The 18,830-nt window shown below is 46.0% G+C and overlaps 1 protein-coding gene across 12 annotated transcripts in view; it reads right to left on the bottom strand.

The window, feature by feature from the left end:
• The window catches only part of LOC110510594 (ankyrin-3), a 203,377-nt gene extending 186,635 nt beyond the window's left edge, over positions 1-16,742 (bottom strand). For 5 of the 12 annotated variants that reach the window (XM_036960360.1, XM_036960363.1, XM_036960362.1 and 2 more), the window contains exon 1: positions 15,926-16,409. In XM_036960360.1, coding sequence (XP_036816255.1) covers positions 15,926-16,039 — 114 coding nt within the window. In that variant the 5' untranslated portion in view covers positions 16,040-16,409. Of the gene's footprint in view, positions 1-15,925 lie in introns of all 12 variants that reach the window. The other 7 variants (XM_036960356.1, XM_036960357.1, XM_036960359.1 and 4 more) reach the window with 4 other exon arrangements.
• Between the last annotated feature and the right edge of the window lie 2,088 nt (positions 16,743-18,830).

Genomic DNA, 18,830 nt, shown 5'->3' with positions numbered 1-18,830 from the left:
GAGAAATGCCTCTTGTATGTGTGTAGATCTTTGTTTTGCTCTCACTGATTGATGCATTGTCATCTACTTCTACATGTGTCACATACAAACCTATTACTACCTGTCAGGGCAAGGAGATTGAGGTTGTAACCTCATATAAATATCTTGGAATTTTAATTGATGATGGCCTCTCTTTTAAATTGTATATTCAACAACTTACAAAAAAAATTAAGCTGAAGTTGGGATTTTATTTTAGGAATAAGGCCTGTTTTTCTTTTGAAGCCAGAAGGAGGCTAGTATTAGCTACATGTATGCCTTTCTAGACTACGGGGATATTTTATATAACGTTCAGAGCGCCCACTTGATGCTCTGGCCGATGATTTGTTTACCTCTGGATAACATGAAAACAGCCTAACCAGCTCTGCTGGCAACAATTTCATTACGCTTTTTTCAGACGTTTACTGACAGCGGCCATATTCAACGGGTGTTGTACACTTTAGCTTAATGTTGACGCTACCCATCCCGGTAGCGGGATAATTGTCATCAGCAACCGCTGAATAGCATAGCATCACAGTCAAATAATGTTACTAGAAAATATTCATATTCATGAAATCACAAGTGCAATAGAGGAAAACACAGCTTAGCCTTTTGTTAATCCACCTGTCATCTCAGATTTTTAAATTATGCTTTACAGCGAAAGCAATCCAAGCATTTGTGTAAATTTATCGATAGCACAGCATAGCATTATGTACACTAAGCATTAAGTAGCTTGGTCACGAAAATCAGAAAAGCAATAAAAAAAATTGTTTACCCTTGATGATCTTCAGATTTGTTTCACTCACGAGACTCGCAGTTACACAACAAATGTTCCTTTTGTTCCATAGAGATTATTTTATTTATACCCAAATACCGACGTTTGTTTGTCGTGTTATGTTCAGAAATCCACAGGAAAGAGCGGTCACCACAACGCAGACGTATATTCCAAATAATATCTATAATGTCCACAGAAACATGTCAAATGTTTTTTTATAATCAATCTTCAGATAGTTTTTAAAATATATATTCAATAATATATCAGTGTGTAGCTTTTTCCATAACAGCAGGAGGAACAATGCCGGCTTTACTCAATTGCGCACAAACTCACTCTGAGAGCCCCCACCTCTCCACTTGCGCAATGTGATCCTTCACGCTCATTTTTCTAAATAAAAGCCTGAAACTATGTCGAAAGACTTTTGACACCTTAGCCACAGAAAAATCTGGCTGATATCCCTTTAAATGGAGGATAGGCATGCATAGGAACACAGAGGTTTCAAAATAAGAGGCACTTCCTGATTGGATTTTCCTCAGGCTTTCACCTGCAATATCAGTTCTGTTGTACTCACATACAATATTTTTACAGTTTTGGAAACTTTAGAGTGTTGTCTATCCTAATCTGACAATTATATGCATATTATAGTTTCTGGGGCTGAGAAAAAGGCTGTTTCAAATGGGTACGTTTTTTAGCCAAAAAAGGAAATTCTGCCCCCTCTACACTCAACAAGTTAAGACATGTAGCTAGCTAGCTAGGTAAACAATGAACCTAGCTAGGTAAACAACGTCATGTAACGTTAGCTAACAAGCCAGCCAGCTAACAATAGCTAGTTAAACAACAATGAACATAGTGCCAAATCATGTTGTTTAAAGGGATATAATTTAAAGGGATATCAGCCAGATTCTGTGGCTTCCCTAAGGTGTCACTGTATGAATATGCTGGGAGCTAACCAACCAGGTTCAATGTTAGCTAGCTAGGTAAACAATGAAGCTAGCTAGGTAAACAATGAACCTAGCTAGGTAAACAACGTGTAAGATCACACACGTCACGTAATGTTAGCTAACAAGCCAGCCAGCTAACGTTAGCTAGTTAAACAACAATGAATATAGTGCCAAATCATGTTGTTACTATCCTGCATGAATCTGCTCAACAATCTGCTGGGAGCTAAACAACCATGTTCAAACTTAGCTAGCTAACATTAGGCTCAAACTAGCAAAGCCAACGGCTCTGGGATACGAATAATAACGCCATACTCGTAACGTTAGCTAGTGAGCCAGTCAACTAACGTTAGCTAGCTAGCTAACAGTACACTTTAACTTGAAAATAAACTTTCTGTCAAATTTAGAAACGTGTAATATCTGAAAATGAAGCTAGCTAAAGCTAGACTATCTTACCCGTATACATCATCATGCATGATGGACGCATCTCCCTGTCAGGGATGCCATACCACGGCTGCCCTTAGTTTGAAGATGTAATCCGGAGACAGGTGTTTTCTCCATCTCTTTAGCTATCATACTCTAATTACACTGATTTTAAAACTTGATCCTCCAGAAAGTGGAGAGCAACAATTATGCAGCTCCACTACACGATACATTTCATAAAAAGCCACGTTCGACAGTATTACCAACAGACTGACCAGCTCAAATAGACAGAAGCCCTCTATATGGCAGACCAATCTGAAATCCTCTCTCGGCATGTCCAGCCCACTCATTATCTCAGCCAATCACGGCTAGTTGGAAGGTTGCTGACTTTTTCTGTGGCTTAACCAATAAGGCTCGTAATTTATCAATTGTATTTGTATTTACAGACAGCATACATGTTTGTTATTAAGGCACATGAAAGTTCACATGTTCCAGAAGGCATTTCTGCCAAAAAACACATTTTGATTAAAACATATTTTTATTAAATGTTCTCCTGTGAAGTTGTGACTTGCGACACACGCCTAGTTTCCTGAAATGGGTCACAATTGACAACAGACTTTCAACACGCTTATTGGGAAGGACACTCAACATGCACATCACTTACACAAATGACTGATGATTGGCTGAGATAAATTTATGATAAAAAGATTGTGGGGGCTGTCTTGTTAGACTTCAGTGCAGCTTCTCCCATTATCGATCATAGTCTGCTGCTGGAAAAACGTATGTGTTATGGCTTTACATCCCCTGCTATATTGTGGATAAAGAGTTACCTGCCTAACAGGAAACAGAGGGTGTTCTTTAATGGAAGCCTCTCTGACATTATTCAGGTAGAATCAGGAATTCCCCAGGGCAACTGTCTAGGCCTCTTACATACTACTGGCTTTGAGTAAAGCCATTGTGTCTATGTATGCGGATGACTCAACACTATACAGGTCAGCTACTGCAGCGACTAAAATGACTGCAGAAGTCTGTAATAAAGTGCTACTCTGCCTTTTTAACAACACTATCAACAAGGCAGGTCCTACAGGCTCTAGTTTTGTCTCACCTGGACTACTGTTCAGTCGTGTGGTCAGGTGACACAAAGAGGGACTTAGGAAAATTGCAATTCGCTCAAAACAGGGTAGCACGGCTGGTGCTTGGATACACACAGAGAGCAAACAATAATATGCATGTCAATCTCTTCTGGCTCAAAGTGGAGGAGAGATTGACTTCATCACTACATGTATTTGTGAGAGGTATTGATATGTTGAAAGCACCAAGCTGTCTGTTTAAACGACTAGCACACAACTCAGACACCCAAGGAAAAACGTTTAGTCTTGAAATCTTTGGTTGTTTACTACACTACTCACTCTGTGAATCCTTAAAGAGATGGGTGGGGCTAAGGCTTAATAAGAGGGTGTGAACGATGCTGATTGGGTGCAGACGAATTAGAGCTCTCCATGTACACTACCGTTCAAAAGTTTGGGGTCACCTAGAAATGTCCTTGTTTTTAAAGAAAATGAAAAATTTTGTCCATTAAAATAACATCAAATTGATCAGAAACACAGTGTAGACATTGTTAATGTTGTAAATGACTATTGTAGGTGGAAACGGCTGTTTTTTAATGGAATATCTACATAGGCGTAGAGAGGCCCATTATCAGCAACCATCACTCCTGTGTTCCAATGGCAAGGTTGTGTTAACTAATCCAAGTTGATCATTTTAAAAGGCTAATTGATCATTAGAAAACCCTTTTGCAAATATGTTAGCACAGCTGAAAACTGCTGTCCTGATTAAAGAAGCAATAAACCTGGCCATCTTTAGACTAGTTGAGTATCTGGAGCATCAGCATTTGTGGGTTCGATTACAGGCTCAAAATGGCCAGAAAGTACTTTCTTCAGAAACTCGTCAGTCTGTTCTTGTTCTGAGAAATGAAGGCTATTCCATGTGAGAAATTACCAAGAAACTGAAGATCTGGTAGAACCCTCAGAACATGTGACACAGTGTGTAATCAACCCATTATGAAGACTCCAGAACCCTCAGAACATGTGACACAGTGTGTAATCAACCCATTATGAAGACTCCATAACCCTCAGAACATGTGACACAGTGTGTAATCAACCCATTATGAAGACTCCAGAACCCTCAGAACATGTGACACAGTGTGTAATCAACCCATTATGAAGGCTCCAGAACCCTCAGAACATGAAACAGTGTGTAATCAACCCATTATGAAGACTACAGGACCCTCAGAACATGTGATACAGTGTGTAATCAACCCATTATGAAGACTCCAGAACCCTCAGAACATGAAACAGTGTGTAATCAACCCATTATGAAGACTACAGGACCCTCAGAACATGTGATACAGTGTGTAATCAACCCATTATGAAGACTCCAGGACCCTCAGAACGTGAAACAGTGTGTAATCAACCCATTATGAAGACTCCAGAACCCTCAGAACATGTGACACAGTGTGTAATCAACCCATTATGAAGACTCCAGAACCCTCAGAACATGTGACACAGTGTGTAATCAACCAATTATGAAGACTCCAGAACCCTCAGAACATGAAACAGTGTGTAAATAACTCATTGAGAAGACTCCAGAACCCTCAGTGTGTTTGATAGTGACACAGTGTAATCATAATGAATCCCCTCTATGTAAATGCTGAAGCTGTCCTAGTTAGTTCTATTCTCTCTGTGTTGATGCAGTAAAGAGAAAACCCTGCAGCAGGATTAAAGACTTCACATTCAGTTTCCCCTAAAATATCAGCACCTTGTTTACCGCACACTCCTCTATCGCTCTCTTTCTCTAGCTCATTTCTCTCTTCTGTCCTCTTCTTTCCCACTCTCACTCTCTCATTTCTCTCTTCTGTCCTCCTCTTTCCCACTCTCACTCACTCATTTCTCTCTTCTGTCCTCTTTCCCACTCTCACTTTCTCATTTCTCTGTTCTGTCCTCCTCTTTCCCACTCTCACTCACTCTCTCACTCTCTCTCTCTCTCTCTCTCTCTCTCTCTCTCTCTCATTTCTCTCTTCTGTCCTCTTCTTCCCACTCTCACTCTCTCATTTCTCTCTTCTGTCCTCCTCTTTCCCACTCTCACTCTCTCTCTCTCTCTTTCTCTCTCTCTCTCTCTCTCTCTCTCTCCCTCTCTCTCTCTCTCGCTCTCTTTCTCTAGCTCATTTCTCTCTTCTGTCCTCTTCTTTCCCACTCTCACTCTCTCATTTCTCTCTTATGTCCTCCTCTTTCCCACTCAATTCAATTCAATTCAATTCAAGGGCTTTATTGGCATGGGAAACATGTGTTAACATTGCCAAAGCAAGTGAGGTAGATAATATATAAAGTGAATATATATATATATATATATATATATATATATATATATATATATATATATATATTCTCTCTCTCTCTCTAGCTCATTTCTCACTTCTGTCCCCCTCTTTCCTCTTCTCCCTCTCCCTCCCTGTGGTACTGTGCGTGGGCGTGGAATACCTCTCTACCCCCCACCAGGCCCTGCACCAATCACTGAGCCTCGTCTCCACTGCATGGTGGAGAGTTGTGCTCGAGCAATGAGGTTGGGGCTGCTCATCTTCCTCTCCTCCTCTCTCCTCTCCTCCTGTCCACTCCTTTCCTCTCCTCGCCCTTATCTCTCCTCTCCTTTACTCTCATCGCCCTCCTCTCTCCTCTCCTGTCCACTCCTTTCCTCTTCCTCTCCTCCTCTCTACTCTCCTCCCCTCCTCTCCTCGCCCTTATCTCTCCTCTCCTCTCCTCCTTTCCTCTCATCGCCCTCCTCTCTCCTCTCCTCCCCTCCTCTCCACTCCTTTCCTCTCCTCGCCCTTATCTCTCCTTCCTCCCCTCCTTTCCTCTTCCTCTCCTCCTCTCTCATCTCCTCCCCTCCTTTCCTCTCATCACCCTCCTCTCTCCTCTCCTCCCCTCCTTTCCTCTCATCGCCCTCCTCTCTCCTCTCCTCCCCTCCTCTCCACTCCTTTCCTCTCCTCGCCCTTATCTCTCCTTCCTCCCCTCCTTTCCTCTTCCTCTCCTCCTCTCTCATCTCCTCCCCTCCTTTCCTCTCATCACCCTCCTCTCTCCTCTCCTCCCCTCCTTTCCTCTCATCGCCCTCCTCTCTCCTCTCCTCCCCTCCTGTCCACTCCTTTCCTCTTCCTCTCCTCCTCTCTCCTCTCCTCCCCTCCTCTCCTCGCCCTTATCTCTCCTCTCCTCTCCTCCTTTCCTCTCATCGCCCTCCTCTCTCCTCTCCTCCCCTCCTCTCCACTCCTTTCCTCTCCTCGCCCTTATCTCTCCTTCCTCCCCTCCTTTCCTCTTCCTCTCCTCCTCTCTCATCTCCTCCCCTCCTTTCCTCTCATCACCCTCCTCTCTCCTCTCCTCCCCTCCTTTCCTCTCATCACCCTCCTCTCTCCTCTCCTCCACTCCTTTCCTCTCCTCGCCCTTATCTCTCCTTCCTCCCCTCCTTTCCTCTTCCTCTCCTCCTCTCTCCTCTCCTCCCCTCCTTTCCTCTCATCACCCTCCTCTCTCCTCTCCTCCCCTCCTTTCCTCTCATCACCCTCCTCTCTCCTCTCCTCCACTCCTTTCCTCTCCTCGCCCTTATCTCTCCTTCCTCCCCTCCTTTCCTCTTCCTCTCCTCCTCTCTCCTCTCCTCCCCTCCTTTCCTCTCATCACCCTCCTCTCTCCTCTCCTCCCCTCCTTTCCTCTCATCACCCTCCTCTCTCCTCTCCTCCCCTCCTGTCCACTCCTTTCCTCTCATCATCCTCAACTCTCCTCTCCTCTCCTCCCCTCCTCTCCACTCCTTTCCTCTCATCACCCTCATCTCTCCTTCCTCCCCTCCTTTCCTCTCATCACCCTCCTCTCTCCTCACCTCCCCTCCTTTCCTCTCATCACCCTCCTCTCTCCTCTCCTCCCCTCCTGTCCACTCCTTTCCTCTCATCGCCCTCCTCTCTCCTTCCTCCCCTCCTCTCCACTCATTTCCTCTGATGGGTTCAGTTCTATAATTCATGACAGTCATAGTGTTAAGAGCGTATCTTCCTCCACTCAGTCCTTCTGTTTTAGAAAGAGAGAGAGAGAGAGTGTCCTGCATGGTCCAACCTCCAAACCTCTCTACTGGTCAGAAAGAAAGGGCTTCAGCTCAGCTTGAACAAAGAAGGGAATGCTTAACGGAGGGACTAGTTATCTAGTTAATCAGGTGGGCTGATACAGTATTGTATCTCAGTAGAGAGATGAAGGGACTGTAGTATAGATCAGTAATGAAGAGGAACTGTACATTCTGAAGGGACGACAGGTAGACTGAAGGAGAAAGAGAGAGAGACCATTTGTACATTGTTGAAACACTGTATATATAATATGACACTTGTAATGTCTTTATTGTTTTGAAACTTCTGTATGTGTAATGTTTACTGTTAATTTTTATTGTTTATTTCACTTTTGTATATTATCTACCTCACTTGCTTTGGCAATGTTAACACGTTTCCCATGCCAATAAAGCCCCTTGAATTGAATTGAATTGAATTGAGAGAGAGAGACAGAGAGAGAGGACCACAAATACAAATTCCATCTAGACACCGTTGCCCTAGAGCACACAAAAAAAACGATACATACCTTGGCCTAAACATCAGCACCACGGGTAAGTTCCAGAAAGTTGTGAACGAGCTGAGAAACAAGGCAAGAAGGGCCTTCTATGCCATCAAAAGGAACATAAAATTCAACATACCAATTAGGATCTGACTAAAAATACTTGAATCAGTTATAGAACCCATTGCCCTTTATGGTGGTGAGGTCTGGGGTCCGCTCACCAACCAAGACTTCACAAAATGGGACAAACACCAAAACTGCATGCAGAATTCTGCTAAAATATCCTCTGTGTACAACGTAGAACACCAAATAATGCAGAGCAGAATTAGGCCGATACCCACTAATTATCACAATCCAAAAAAAGAGACGTTAAATTCTACAACCACCTAAAAGGAAGCGATTCCCAAACCTTCCATAACAAAGCCATCACCTACAGAGAGATGAACCTGGAGAAGAGTCCCCTAAGCAGGCTGGTCCTGGGGCTCTGTTCACAAACATAAACACACCCTACAGAGCCCCAGGACAGCAGCACAATTAGACCCAACCAAATCATGAGAAAACAAAAAGATAATTACTTGACACATTGGAAAGAATTAACAAAAAAACAGAGCAAACTAGAATGCTATTTGGCCCTAAACAGAGAGTACACAGTGGCAGAATACCTGACCACTGTGACTGACCAAACTTAAGGAAAGCTTTGACTATGTACAGACTCAGTGAGCATAGCCTTGCTATTGAGAAAGGCTGCCGAAGACAGACCAGACTCTCAAGAGAAGACAGGCTATGTGCACACTGCCCACAAAATGAGGTGGAAACTGAGCTGCACTTCCTAACCTCCTGCCCAATGTATGACCATATTAGAGAGACATATTTCCCTCAGATTATTCAGATCCACAAAGAATCTGAAAACAAATCCAATTTTGATAAACTCCCATGAACTCTCTATTGGGTGAAATACCACAGTGTGGAATCACAGCAGCAAGATTTGTGACCTGTTGCCACAAGAAAAGGGCAACCAGTGAAGAACAAACACCATTGTAAATACAACCCATATTTATGTTTAAATGCAGAAAAGTGGTAATTAACTACAATGGCCAGAAACCATTGCACCTATTCTTCCCAGCACCACACACAGAAGGCATGAGAGAGGAATGTAGCCTACACAACGCAGCGAGGAAACGAGACGGAGAGGGGTAGAGTTTGTGAGGAAGCTCTAACTCGATTGATAGTAGTAAGTCTTGAAAGTATGACTTATCTACTTTGAAGAACTACTAAAACAGTGATTTGGTCAGACAGCTCTGCAGCGTGGGCAGCTGTAGCAACCCAATGATCATGGGACACCCTATCCGCTGGCCAAGGCAGGGGAGCTTGGCTCGTTGGGGAGCACAGAGAACTTTAGATGGTTGTCTGGTTACTGCCTGAGATGAGATGATGACTTTATGAAATTAAATAATAAAGGCATCAAATTAAACAACAACTGGAATATGTTATTAAAGTAAAGAGAATAAATGATGGTTAATTAGTGATGAGCAGCAATGGGCAGTCATCATAGGGCTTTTATTCATTGTTTTATTATGTGTTGTTAGAGACAAATTAATGTTATCTCTGTCTCACTGTGACAGAGTGGCAGAACAGAGGAGTGAAGAGGGGGTATCTCTGTCTCTCTGTCTCACTGTGACAGAGTGGCAGAACAGAGGAGTGAAGAGGGGGTATCTCTGTCTCTCTGTCTCACTGAGACAGAGTGGCAGAACAGAGTGAAGAGGGGGTATCTCTGTCCCTCTGTCTCACTGAGACAGAGTGTCAGAACAGAGGTGTGAAGAGGGGGTATCTCTGTCTCACTGTCTCACTGTGACAGAGTGTCAGAACAGAGTGAAGAGGGGGTATCTCTGTCTCACTGTCTCACTGAGACAGAGTGGCAGAACAGAGTGAAGAGGGGGTATCTCTGTCTCACTGTCTCACTGTGACAGAGTGGCAGAACAGAGTGAAGAGGGGATATCTCTGTCCCTCTGTCTCACTGTGACAGAGTGTCAGAACAGAGTGAAGAGGGGGAATCTCTGTCCCTCTGTCTCACTGTGACAGAACAGAGTGAAGAGGGGGAATCTCTGTCCCTCTGTCCCTCTGTCTCACTGTGACAGAGTGTCAGAACAGAGAAGTGAAGAGGGGGTATCTCTGTCCCTCTGTCTCACTGTGACAGAGTGGCAGAACAGAGTGAAGAGGGGGTATCTCTGTCCCTCTGTCTCACTGTGACAGTGTCAGAACAGAGAAGTGAAGAGGGGGTATCTCTGTCCCTCTGTCTCACTGTGACAGTGTCAGAACAGAGAAGTGAAGAGGGGGTATCTCTGTCCCTCTGTCTCACTGTGACAGAGTGTCAGAACAGAGAAGTGAAGAGGGGGTATCTCTGTCCCTCTGTCTCACTGTGACAGTGTCAGAACAGAGTGAAGAGGGGGTATCTCTGTCCCTTTGTCTCACTGAGACAGAGAGTCAGAATAGAGGAGTGAAGAGGGAGTATCTCTGTCCCTTTGTCTCACTGAGACAGAGAGTCAGAACAGAGGTGTGAAGAGGGGGTATCTCTGTCCCTTTGTCTCACTGTTCCACATGACACAACTGCACTTCTACATACAGGGTTGCTCTAGGATAAGGTTTCCCATACTGCACTTCTACATACAGGGTTGTTCTAGGATAAGGTTTCCCATACTGCACGTCTACATACAGGGTTGTTCTAGGCTAAGGTTTCCCATACTGCACTTCTACATACAGGGTTGTTCTAGGCTAAGGTTTCCCATACTGCACGTCTACATACAGGGTTGTTCTAGGCTAAGGTTTCCCATACTGCACTTCTACATACAGGGTTGTTCTAGGCTAAGGTTTCCCATACTGCACGTCTACATACAGGGTTGTTCTAGGCTAAGGTTTCCCATACTGCACTTCTACATACAGGGTTGTTCTAGGCTAAGGTTTCCCATACTGCACTTCTACATACAGGGTTGTTCTAGGATAAGGTTTCCCATACTGCACTTCTACATACAGGGTTGCTCTAGGATAAGGTTTCCCATACTGCACTTCTACATACAGGGTTGTTCTAGGATAAGGTTTCCCATACTGCACCTCTATATACAGGGTTGCTCTAGGATAAGGTTTCCCATACTGCACTTCTACATACAGGGTTGTTCTAGGCTAAGGTTTCCCATACTGCACTTCTACATACAGGGTTGTTCTAGGCTAAGGTTTCCCATACTGCACGTCTACATACAGGGTTGTTCTAGGCTAAGGTTTCCCATACTGCACTTCTACATACAGGGTTGTTCTAGGCTAAGGTTTCCCATACTGCACTTCTACATACAGGGTTGTTCTAGGATAAGGTTTCCCATACTGCACTTCTACATACAGGGTTGCTCTAGGATAAGGTTTCCCATACTGCACTTCTACATACAGGGTTGTTCTAGGATAAGGTTTCCCATACTGCACTTCTACATACAGGGTTGTTCTAGGATAAGGTTTCCCATACTGCACTTCTACATACAGGGTTGCTCTAGGATAAGGTTTCCCATACTGCACTTCTACATACAGGGTTGTTCTAGGATAAGGTTTCCCATACTGCACTTCTACATACAGGGTTGTTCTAGGATAAGGTTTCCCATACTGCACTTCTACATACAGGGTTGTTCTAGGCTAAGATTTCCCATACTGCACTTCTAGATACAGGGTTGTTCTAGGATAAGGTTTCCCATACTGCACGTCTACATACAGGGTTGCTCTAGGATAAGGTTTCCCATACTGCACTTCTACATACAGGGTGTTCTAGGCTAAGATTCCACAGTCACAGATCACTCATATCTAAACCAATACAGTCGGTCAGCATCACAGTCACAGATCACTCATATCTAAACCAATACAGTCGGTCAACACCACAGTCACAGATCACTCATATCCAAACCAATACAGTCGGTCAGCACCACAGTCACAGATCACTCATATCTAAACCAATACAGTCGGTCAACACCACAGTCACAGATCACTCATATCTAAACCAATACAGTCGGTCAACACCACAGTCACAGATCACTCATGTCTAAACCAATACAATCGGTCAACACCACAGTCACAGATCACTCATATCTAAACCAATACAGTCGGTCAGCACCACAGTCACAGATCACTCATATCTAAACCAATACAGTCGGTCAGATACAAGTGACAGTGCAGACTGGCCTACAATCAATACAATCAGCAGCATTTGTCTTTGACCACTCCGCCAATAACCTAACATAGCAGGTGTAAAATACCTTAAACTAGAGCACATTCTGGTCTGGAAGAGAAGAAACAACACTGCTGGGGAGTAAATGTGGAGGAGATGGAGTGTCAACTTGTTAACGTCCAAAAGCGGAAGTCACGTTACAGAGTCTCTCTTTCATTTCCCCTGAAAACCAGAACATTGGTTTGTTGACGACCCTGCTGAGGACTCTGACACTGCAGGCTTCGTCTCCTTCATTCTCTCCCTCACATCCCTCAGCCAAGCCAGCTACACTGCTTCCTGTTGGCATGGTGTCTAGAGACCCATCACTGATGGTAGAGACCCATTACTGATGGTAGAGACCCATTACTGATGGTAGAGACACATTATTGATGGTAGAGACCCATTATTGATGGTAGAGACCCATTACTGATGGTAGAGACCCATTACTGATGGTAGAGACCCATTATTGATGGCAGAGACCCATTACTGATGGTAGAGACCCATTACTGATGGTAGTGACCCATTACTGATGGTAGTGACCCATTACTGATGGTAGTGACCCTGGACTGATGGTAGAGACCCATTACTGATGGTAGAGACCCATTACTGATGGTGAGACCCATTATTGATGGTAGAGACCCATTACTGATGGTAGATACCCTGGACTGATGGTAGTGACCCATTACTGATGGTAGAGACCCATTACTGATGGTAGATACCCATTACTGATGGTAGTCACCCATTACTGATGGTGAGACCCATTATTGATGGTAGAGACCCATTACTGATGGTAGATACCCTGGACTGATGGTGAGACCCATTACTGATGGTAGTGACCCTGGACTGATGGTAGAGACCCATTACTGATGGTGAGACCCATTACTGATGGTAGAGAGACCAATTACTGATGGTAGAGACCCATTACTGATGGTAGAGACCCATTACTGATGGTAGAGACCCATTACTGATGGTGAGACCCATTACTGATGGTAGAGATGGTAGAGACCAATTACTGATGGTAGTGAGACCCATTACTGATGGTAGAGACCAATTACTGATGGTAGAGACCCATTATTGATGGCAGAGACCCATTACTGATGGTGAGACCCATTACTGATGGTAGAGACCCATTACTGATGGTGAGACCCATTACTGATGGTAGATACCCATTACTGATGGTAGTGACCCTGGACTGATGGTAGAGACCCATTACTGATGGTAGAGACCCATTACTGATGGTAGAGACCCATTACTGATGGTAGAGACCCATTACTGATGGTAGTGACCCATTATTGATGGCAGAGACCCATTACTGATGGTAGAGACCCATTACTGATGGTAGTGACCCATTACTGATCGTAGTGACCCATTACTGATGGTAGAGATGGTAGAGACCAATTACTGATGGTAGTGAGACCCATTACTGATGGTAGAGACCCATTACTGATGGTAGAGACCCATTACTGATGGTAGAGATGGTAGAGACCAATTACTGATGGTAGTGAGACCCATTACTGATGGTAGAGACCCATTATTGATGGTAGAGACCCATTACTGATGGTAGTGACCCATTATTGATGGCAGAGACCCATTACTGATGGTAGTGACCCATTACTGATGGTAGTGACCCATTACTGATGGTAGAGACCCATTACTGATGGTAGAGATGGTAGAGACCAATTACTGATGGTAGTGAGACCCATTACTGATGGTAGAGACCCATTACTGATGGTAGAGACCCATTACTGATGGTAGAGATGGTAGAGACCAATTACTGATGGTAGTGAGACCCATTACTGATGGTAGAGACCCATTATTGATGGTAGAGACCCATTACTGATGGTAGTGACCCATTATTGATGGCAGAGACCCATTACTGATGGTAGTGACCCATTACTGATGGTAGTGACCCATTACTGATGGTGAGACCCATTACTGATGGTAGATACCCATTACTGATGGTAGTGACCCTGGACTGATGGTAGAGACCCATTACTGATGGTAGAGACCCATTACTGATGGTAGAGACCCATTACTGATGGTGAGACCCATTATTGATGGTAGAGACCCATTACTGATGGTAGATACCCTGGACTGATGGTAGTGACCCATTACTGATGGTAGAGACCCATTACTGATGGTAGATACCCATTACTGATGGTAGTGACCCATTACTGATGGTGAGACCCATTACTGATGGTAGAGACCCATTACTGATGGTGAGACCCATTATTGATGGTAGAGACCCATTACTGATGGTAGATACCCTGGACTGATGGTGAGACCCATTTCTGATGGTAGTGACCCTGGACTGATGGTGAGACCCATTACTGATGGTGAGACCCATTACTGATGGTAGTGATCCATTACTGATGGTAGAGACAATCCTATAGGACCATGACCAAACCAACCTCCATTGGTCATGGTTCTGGTGACGTCATTATGGTTTTGCCTGTCAGATGAAAGGGAAGGTAACCGTGGTGGAATAAACAGGGCTAAGAGGAGGGAGGGAGGACAGAGACTCAGCACAGACAGAAGAAGAACACAGGACCATGCTGGGAATGTTGCTGAATAGCCAATAGGTTTACTGTCTGTTATCATCTCCACTAATGGAAAATCCCATTCAGTACAGAGCAGAACGTTCCACAGAAGGAAAGGTACATCTAACATACAGTATCTGAACTGTAACAACAATATGAAATGTGTTTCTACATTCCACCAGAGAACTGATCCACATAGACTCTGAACCAGTCCAGAGAAACAACGGTAGGAAGACGCTGTTCGGTAGCTTCAGCTTCAGGAAAAACATAGCAACAAAGAGTCTGTTTACACCACACACCAGCTATATGACAAAGAGGAAATTACAATGTGAACATGAAGAAGAACACAGACGTGGAACACCCTGGAGTTAGAAGAACACAGACGTGGAACACCCTGGAGTTAGAAGAACACAGACGTGGAACACCCTGGAGTTAGAAGAACACAGACGTGGAACACCCTGGAGTTAGAAGAACACAGACGTGGAACACCCTGGAGTTAGAAGAACACAGATGTGGAACACCCTGGAGTTAGAAGAAGACACTATGTCTTGTGCCGTACCCACCAGCCCTGTTCAACTCTCTCTCCTGTTAGTTAGCCTGCAGGCTGCAGACATGCCTGCGCTACTGTATTACTGGCAGAGAGCCAAGTCTATATTACTAACCAGCATCACTGCAGTCCATCCATCACACTACAACACAGCACAGCACCACGCTAAACCTTTTGATAAACAGGTGAGGATTCCTCAGGCTGATACCACGGAAACAAGCAGCACCATGCCACACGGAGCAACAGAGAGGCTGAGAGGCTGAGAGAAGCTGAAAGAGGCTGAGAGAGGCTGAGAGGCTGAGAGACCACAGTCCCCTCTACTGTCCCATGTCTCTCTTCACCTGCTAACTCTGTCCTAATGGCCTATGTCTCTCTACCCCCGTGTCTCTCCTCCTCCCCTGTGTCTCTCCTCCTCCCCTGTGCCTCTCCTCCCCCGTGCCTCTCCTCCTCCCCTGTGTCTCTCCTCCCCTGTGCCTCTCCTCCTCCCCTGTCTCTCCTCCTCCCCTGTCTCTCCTCCTCCCCCATGTCTCTCCTCCTCCCCTGTGTCTCTCCTCCTCCCCTGTGCCTCTCCTCCTCCCCTGTGCCTCTCCTCTTCCTCTGTGTCTCTCCTCCTCCCCGTGCTTCTCCCCCGTACCTGTCCCACTCCCCAATAAGAGCCCACCCACACGGTGTGGTGTGAAGCTGCCGAGCTCTGTGGAGGAAAGGAACCAGGACAAAGGAATGAGAGCACCGGGAGACACTGAGCTTAACTCAGCCCCTCCTCCTCCTCCTCTCCCCCTCTCCTCCTCTTCCTCTCTCTGTCCTCTCCTCTCCTCTCCTTCTCCTGTACCTTTTTCTTCAGTTGCCGTTGGGCTTGTCTGATCTTCCTCTTCTTAAGCTTCTCGTCCTCAACAGAGGTGTCCACAATCGCTCTCTTCTTGATCTGAGATGCAGCCTGAGCCATGGTGCTGGGGAGCTGCGATGGAGCTGGCTGATATCCTTATAGAGCAGGATAGCAGGAGGAAGTCCTACCAGGTCTGGAAACAGCTCCTCTCTGTAGTATTGTATCCTACCAGGTCTGGAAGCAGCTCCTCTCTGTAGTATAGTATCCTACCAGGTCTGGAAGCAGCTCCTCTCTGTAGTATAGTATCCTACCAGGTCTGGAAACAGCTCCTCTCTGTAGTATAGTATCCTACCAGGTCTGGAAACAGCTCCTCTCTGTAGTATAGTATCCTACCAGGTCTGGAAACAGCTCCTCTCTGTAGTATCAGGGAGGAGGGCTGGGTGGTGATGGTGTGATGATGATGCTCTCTCTCAGGACAGCAGCAGAGGTAGTAACGTTAGCTAGCTATCTAGGTAGCAGGGAAAATAAAACAGACCAAGCTGCTCCTCCCTGAGTGGTGTGATCCAGTGTTGTAGTATCCAGGAGGAAGATGGAGTCTGGCAGCAGACAGACGGCCAGGACGGATCCGTCTCTAGAGAAACAGAACCAGCTCTCTCTCTCCTCTCGCCTGCTGACGTCTTCATGTGGCTCGTGGCCCTACCTGAACCACTACCCATCACATTCCCTTCTCCCAACACAGCATCCCTCAGACAGGACAGGCAATGTAATGAGAGGAAGGAAAGTAGGTAGGGCAGCGAGAGATTGAGTAGGAAGGAGAGAGAGAGAGAGAGAGAGAGAGAGAGAGAGAGAGAGAGAGAGAGATCGAGTAGGAAGGAGAGAGAGAGAGAGGCAGCTGAGACTGGGAGGCAGTGTTACACCACCAGCTGGAAGTGCCTGAGTGAAAGGGAGGATAGGAGAGGGAAGGAGAGGAGAGGAGAGGAGGAGGGGAGGAGTGGGGAGGGGAGGGAAGGAGAAGAGGAAGGGAGGGAAGGAGAGGAGAGGGGAGGGGAGGAGAGGGAAGGAGAGGAGGAGGGGAGGAGAGGGGATGGAAGGAGAGGAGGAGGGGAGGGAAGGAGAGGAGAGGGAAGGCGAGGAGAGGGAAGGAGAGGGGGAGGGGAGGAGAGGGAAGGGAAGGGGAGGAGAGGAGGAGGGGAGGAGAGGAGAGGGAAGGGAAGGAGAGGAGGAGGAGAGGGAAGGAGGGGAGGAGAGGAGGAGGGAGGAGAGGGAAGGAGAGGAGGAGGGGAGGAGAGGAGAGGGAAGGGGAGGAGAGGGAAGTGAAGGAGAGGAGAGGGAAGGAGAGGGGAGGGGGATAGGTGGATTACTGGTTCTACAGACAGGGGAGGGGGATAGGTAGATTACTGGTTCTACAGACAGAGGAGGGGGATAGGTAGATTACTGGTTCTACAGACAGAGGAGGGGGATAGGTAGATTACTGGTTCTACAGACAGAGGAGGGGGATAGGTAGATTACTGGTTCTACAGACAGAGGAGGGGGATAGGTAGATTACTGGTTCTACAGACAGAGGAGGGGGATAGGTAGATGACTGGTTCTACAGACAGGTACAGAGGAGGGGGATCTGTAGATTACTGGTTCTACAGACAGGGACAGAGGAGGGGATAGGTAGATTACTGGTTCTACAGACAGGTACAGAGGAGGGGATAGGTAGATTACTGGTTCTACAGACAGGGGAGGGGGATAGGTAGATTACTGGGTCTACAGACAGGGACAGAGGAGGGGGATAGGTAGATTACTGGTTCTACAGACAGGGGAGGGGGATAGGTAGATTACTGGTTCTACAGACAGGGGAGGGGGATAGGTAGATTACTGGTTCTACAGACAGGGGAGGGGGATAGGTAGATTACTGGTTCTACAGAAAAAGGAGGGGATAGGTAGATTACTGGTTCTACAGACAGGGACAGAGGAGGGGGATAGGAAGATTACTGGTTCTACAGACAGGGACAGAGGAGGGGGATAGGTAGATTACTGGTTCTACAGACAGGGGAGGGGGATAGGTAGATTACTGGTTCTACAGACAGAGGAGGGGGATAGGTAGATTACTGGTTCTACAGACAGAAGAGGGGGATAGGTAGATTACTGGTTCTACAGACAGGTACAGAGGAGGGGATAGGTAGATTACTGGTTCTACAGACAGGGGAGGGGGATAGGTAAATTACTGGTTCTACAGACAGGTACAGAGGAGGGGGATAGGTAGATTACTGGTTCTACAGACAGGTACAGAGGAGGGGGATAGGTAGATTACTGGTTCTACAGACAGAGGAGGGGGATAGGTAGATTACTGGTTCTACAGACAGGTACAGAGGAGGGGATAGGTAGATTACTGGTTCTACAGACAGGGGAGGGGGATAGGTAGATTACTGGTTCTACAGACAGGTACAGAGGAGGGGGATAGGTAGATTACTGGTTCTACAGAAAGAGGAGGGGGATAGGTAGATTACTGATTCTACAGACAGAGGAGGGGGATAGGTTGATTACTGGTTCTACAGACAGGTACAAAGGAGGGGGATAGGTAGATTACTGGTTCGACAGACATGGGAGGGGGATAGGTAAATTACTGGTTCTACAGACTGAGGAGGGGGATAGGTAGATTACTGGTTCTACAGACAGGTACAGAGGAGGGGGATAGGTAGATTACTGGTTCTACAGAAAGAGGAGGGGGATAGGTAGATTACTGATTCTACAGACAGAGGAGGGGGATAGGTTGATTACTGGTTCTACAGACAGGTACAAAGGAGGGGGATAGGTAGATTACTGGTTCGACAGACATGGGAGGGGGATAGGTAAATTACTGGTTCTACAGACTGAGGAGGGGGATAGGTAGATTACTGGTTCTACAGACAGAGGAGGGGGATAG

The sequence above is a fragment of the Oncorhynchus mykiss genome, chromosome 23 (genome assembly GCF_013265735.2).
Source record: "Oncorhynchus mykiss isolate Arlee chromosome 23, USDA_OmykA_1.1, whole genome shotgun sequence".
NCBI classification, from domain to species: Eukaryota; Metazoa; Chordata; class Actinopteri; order Salmoniformes; family Salmonidae; genus Oncorhynchus; species Oncorhynchus mykiss.
This window is presented reverse-complemented; position numbering and strand designations above follow the sequence as displayed.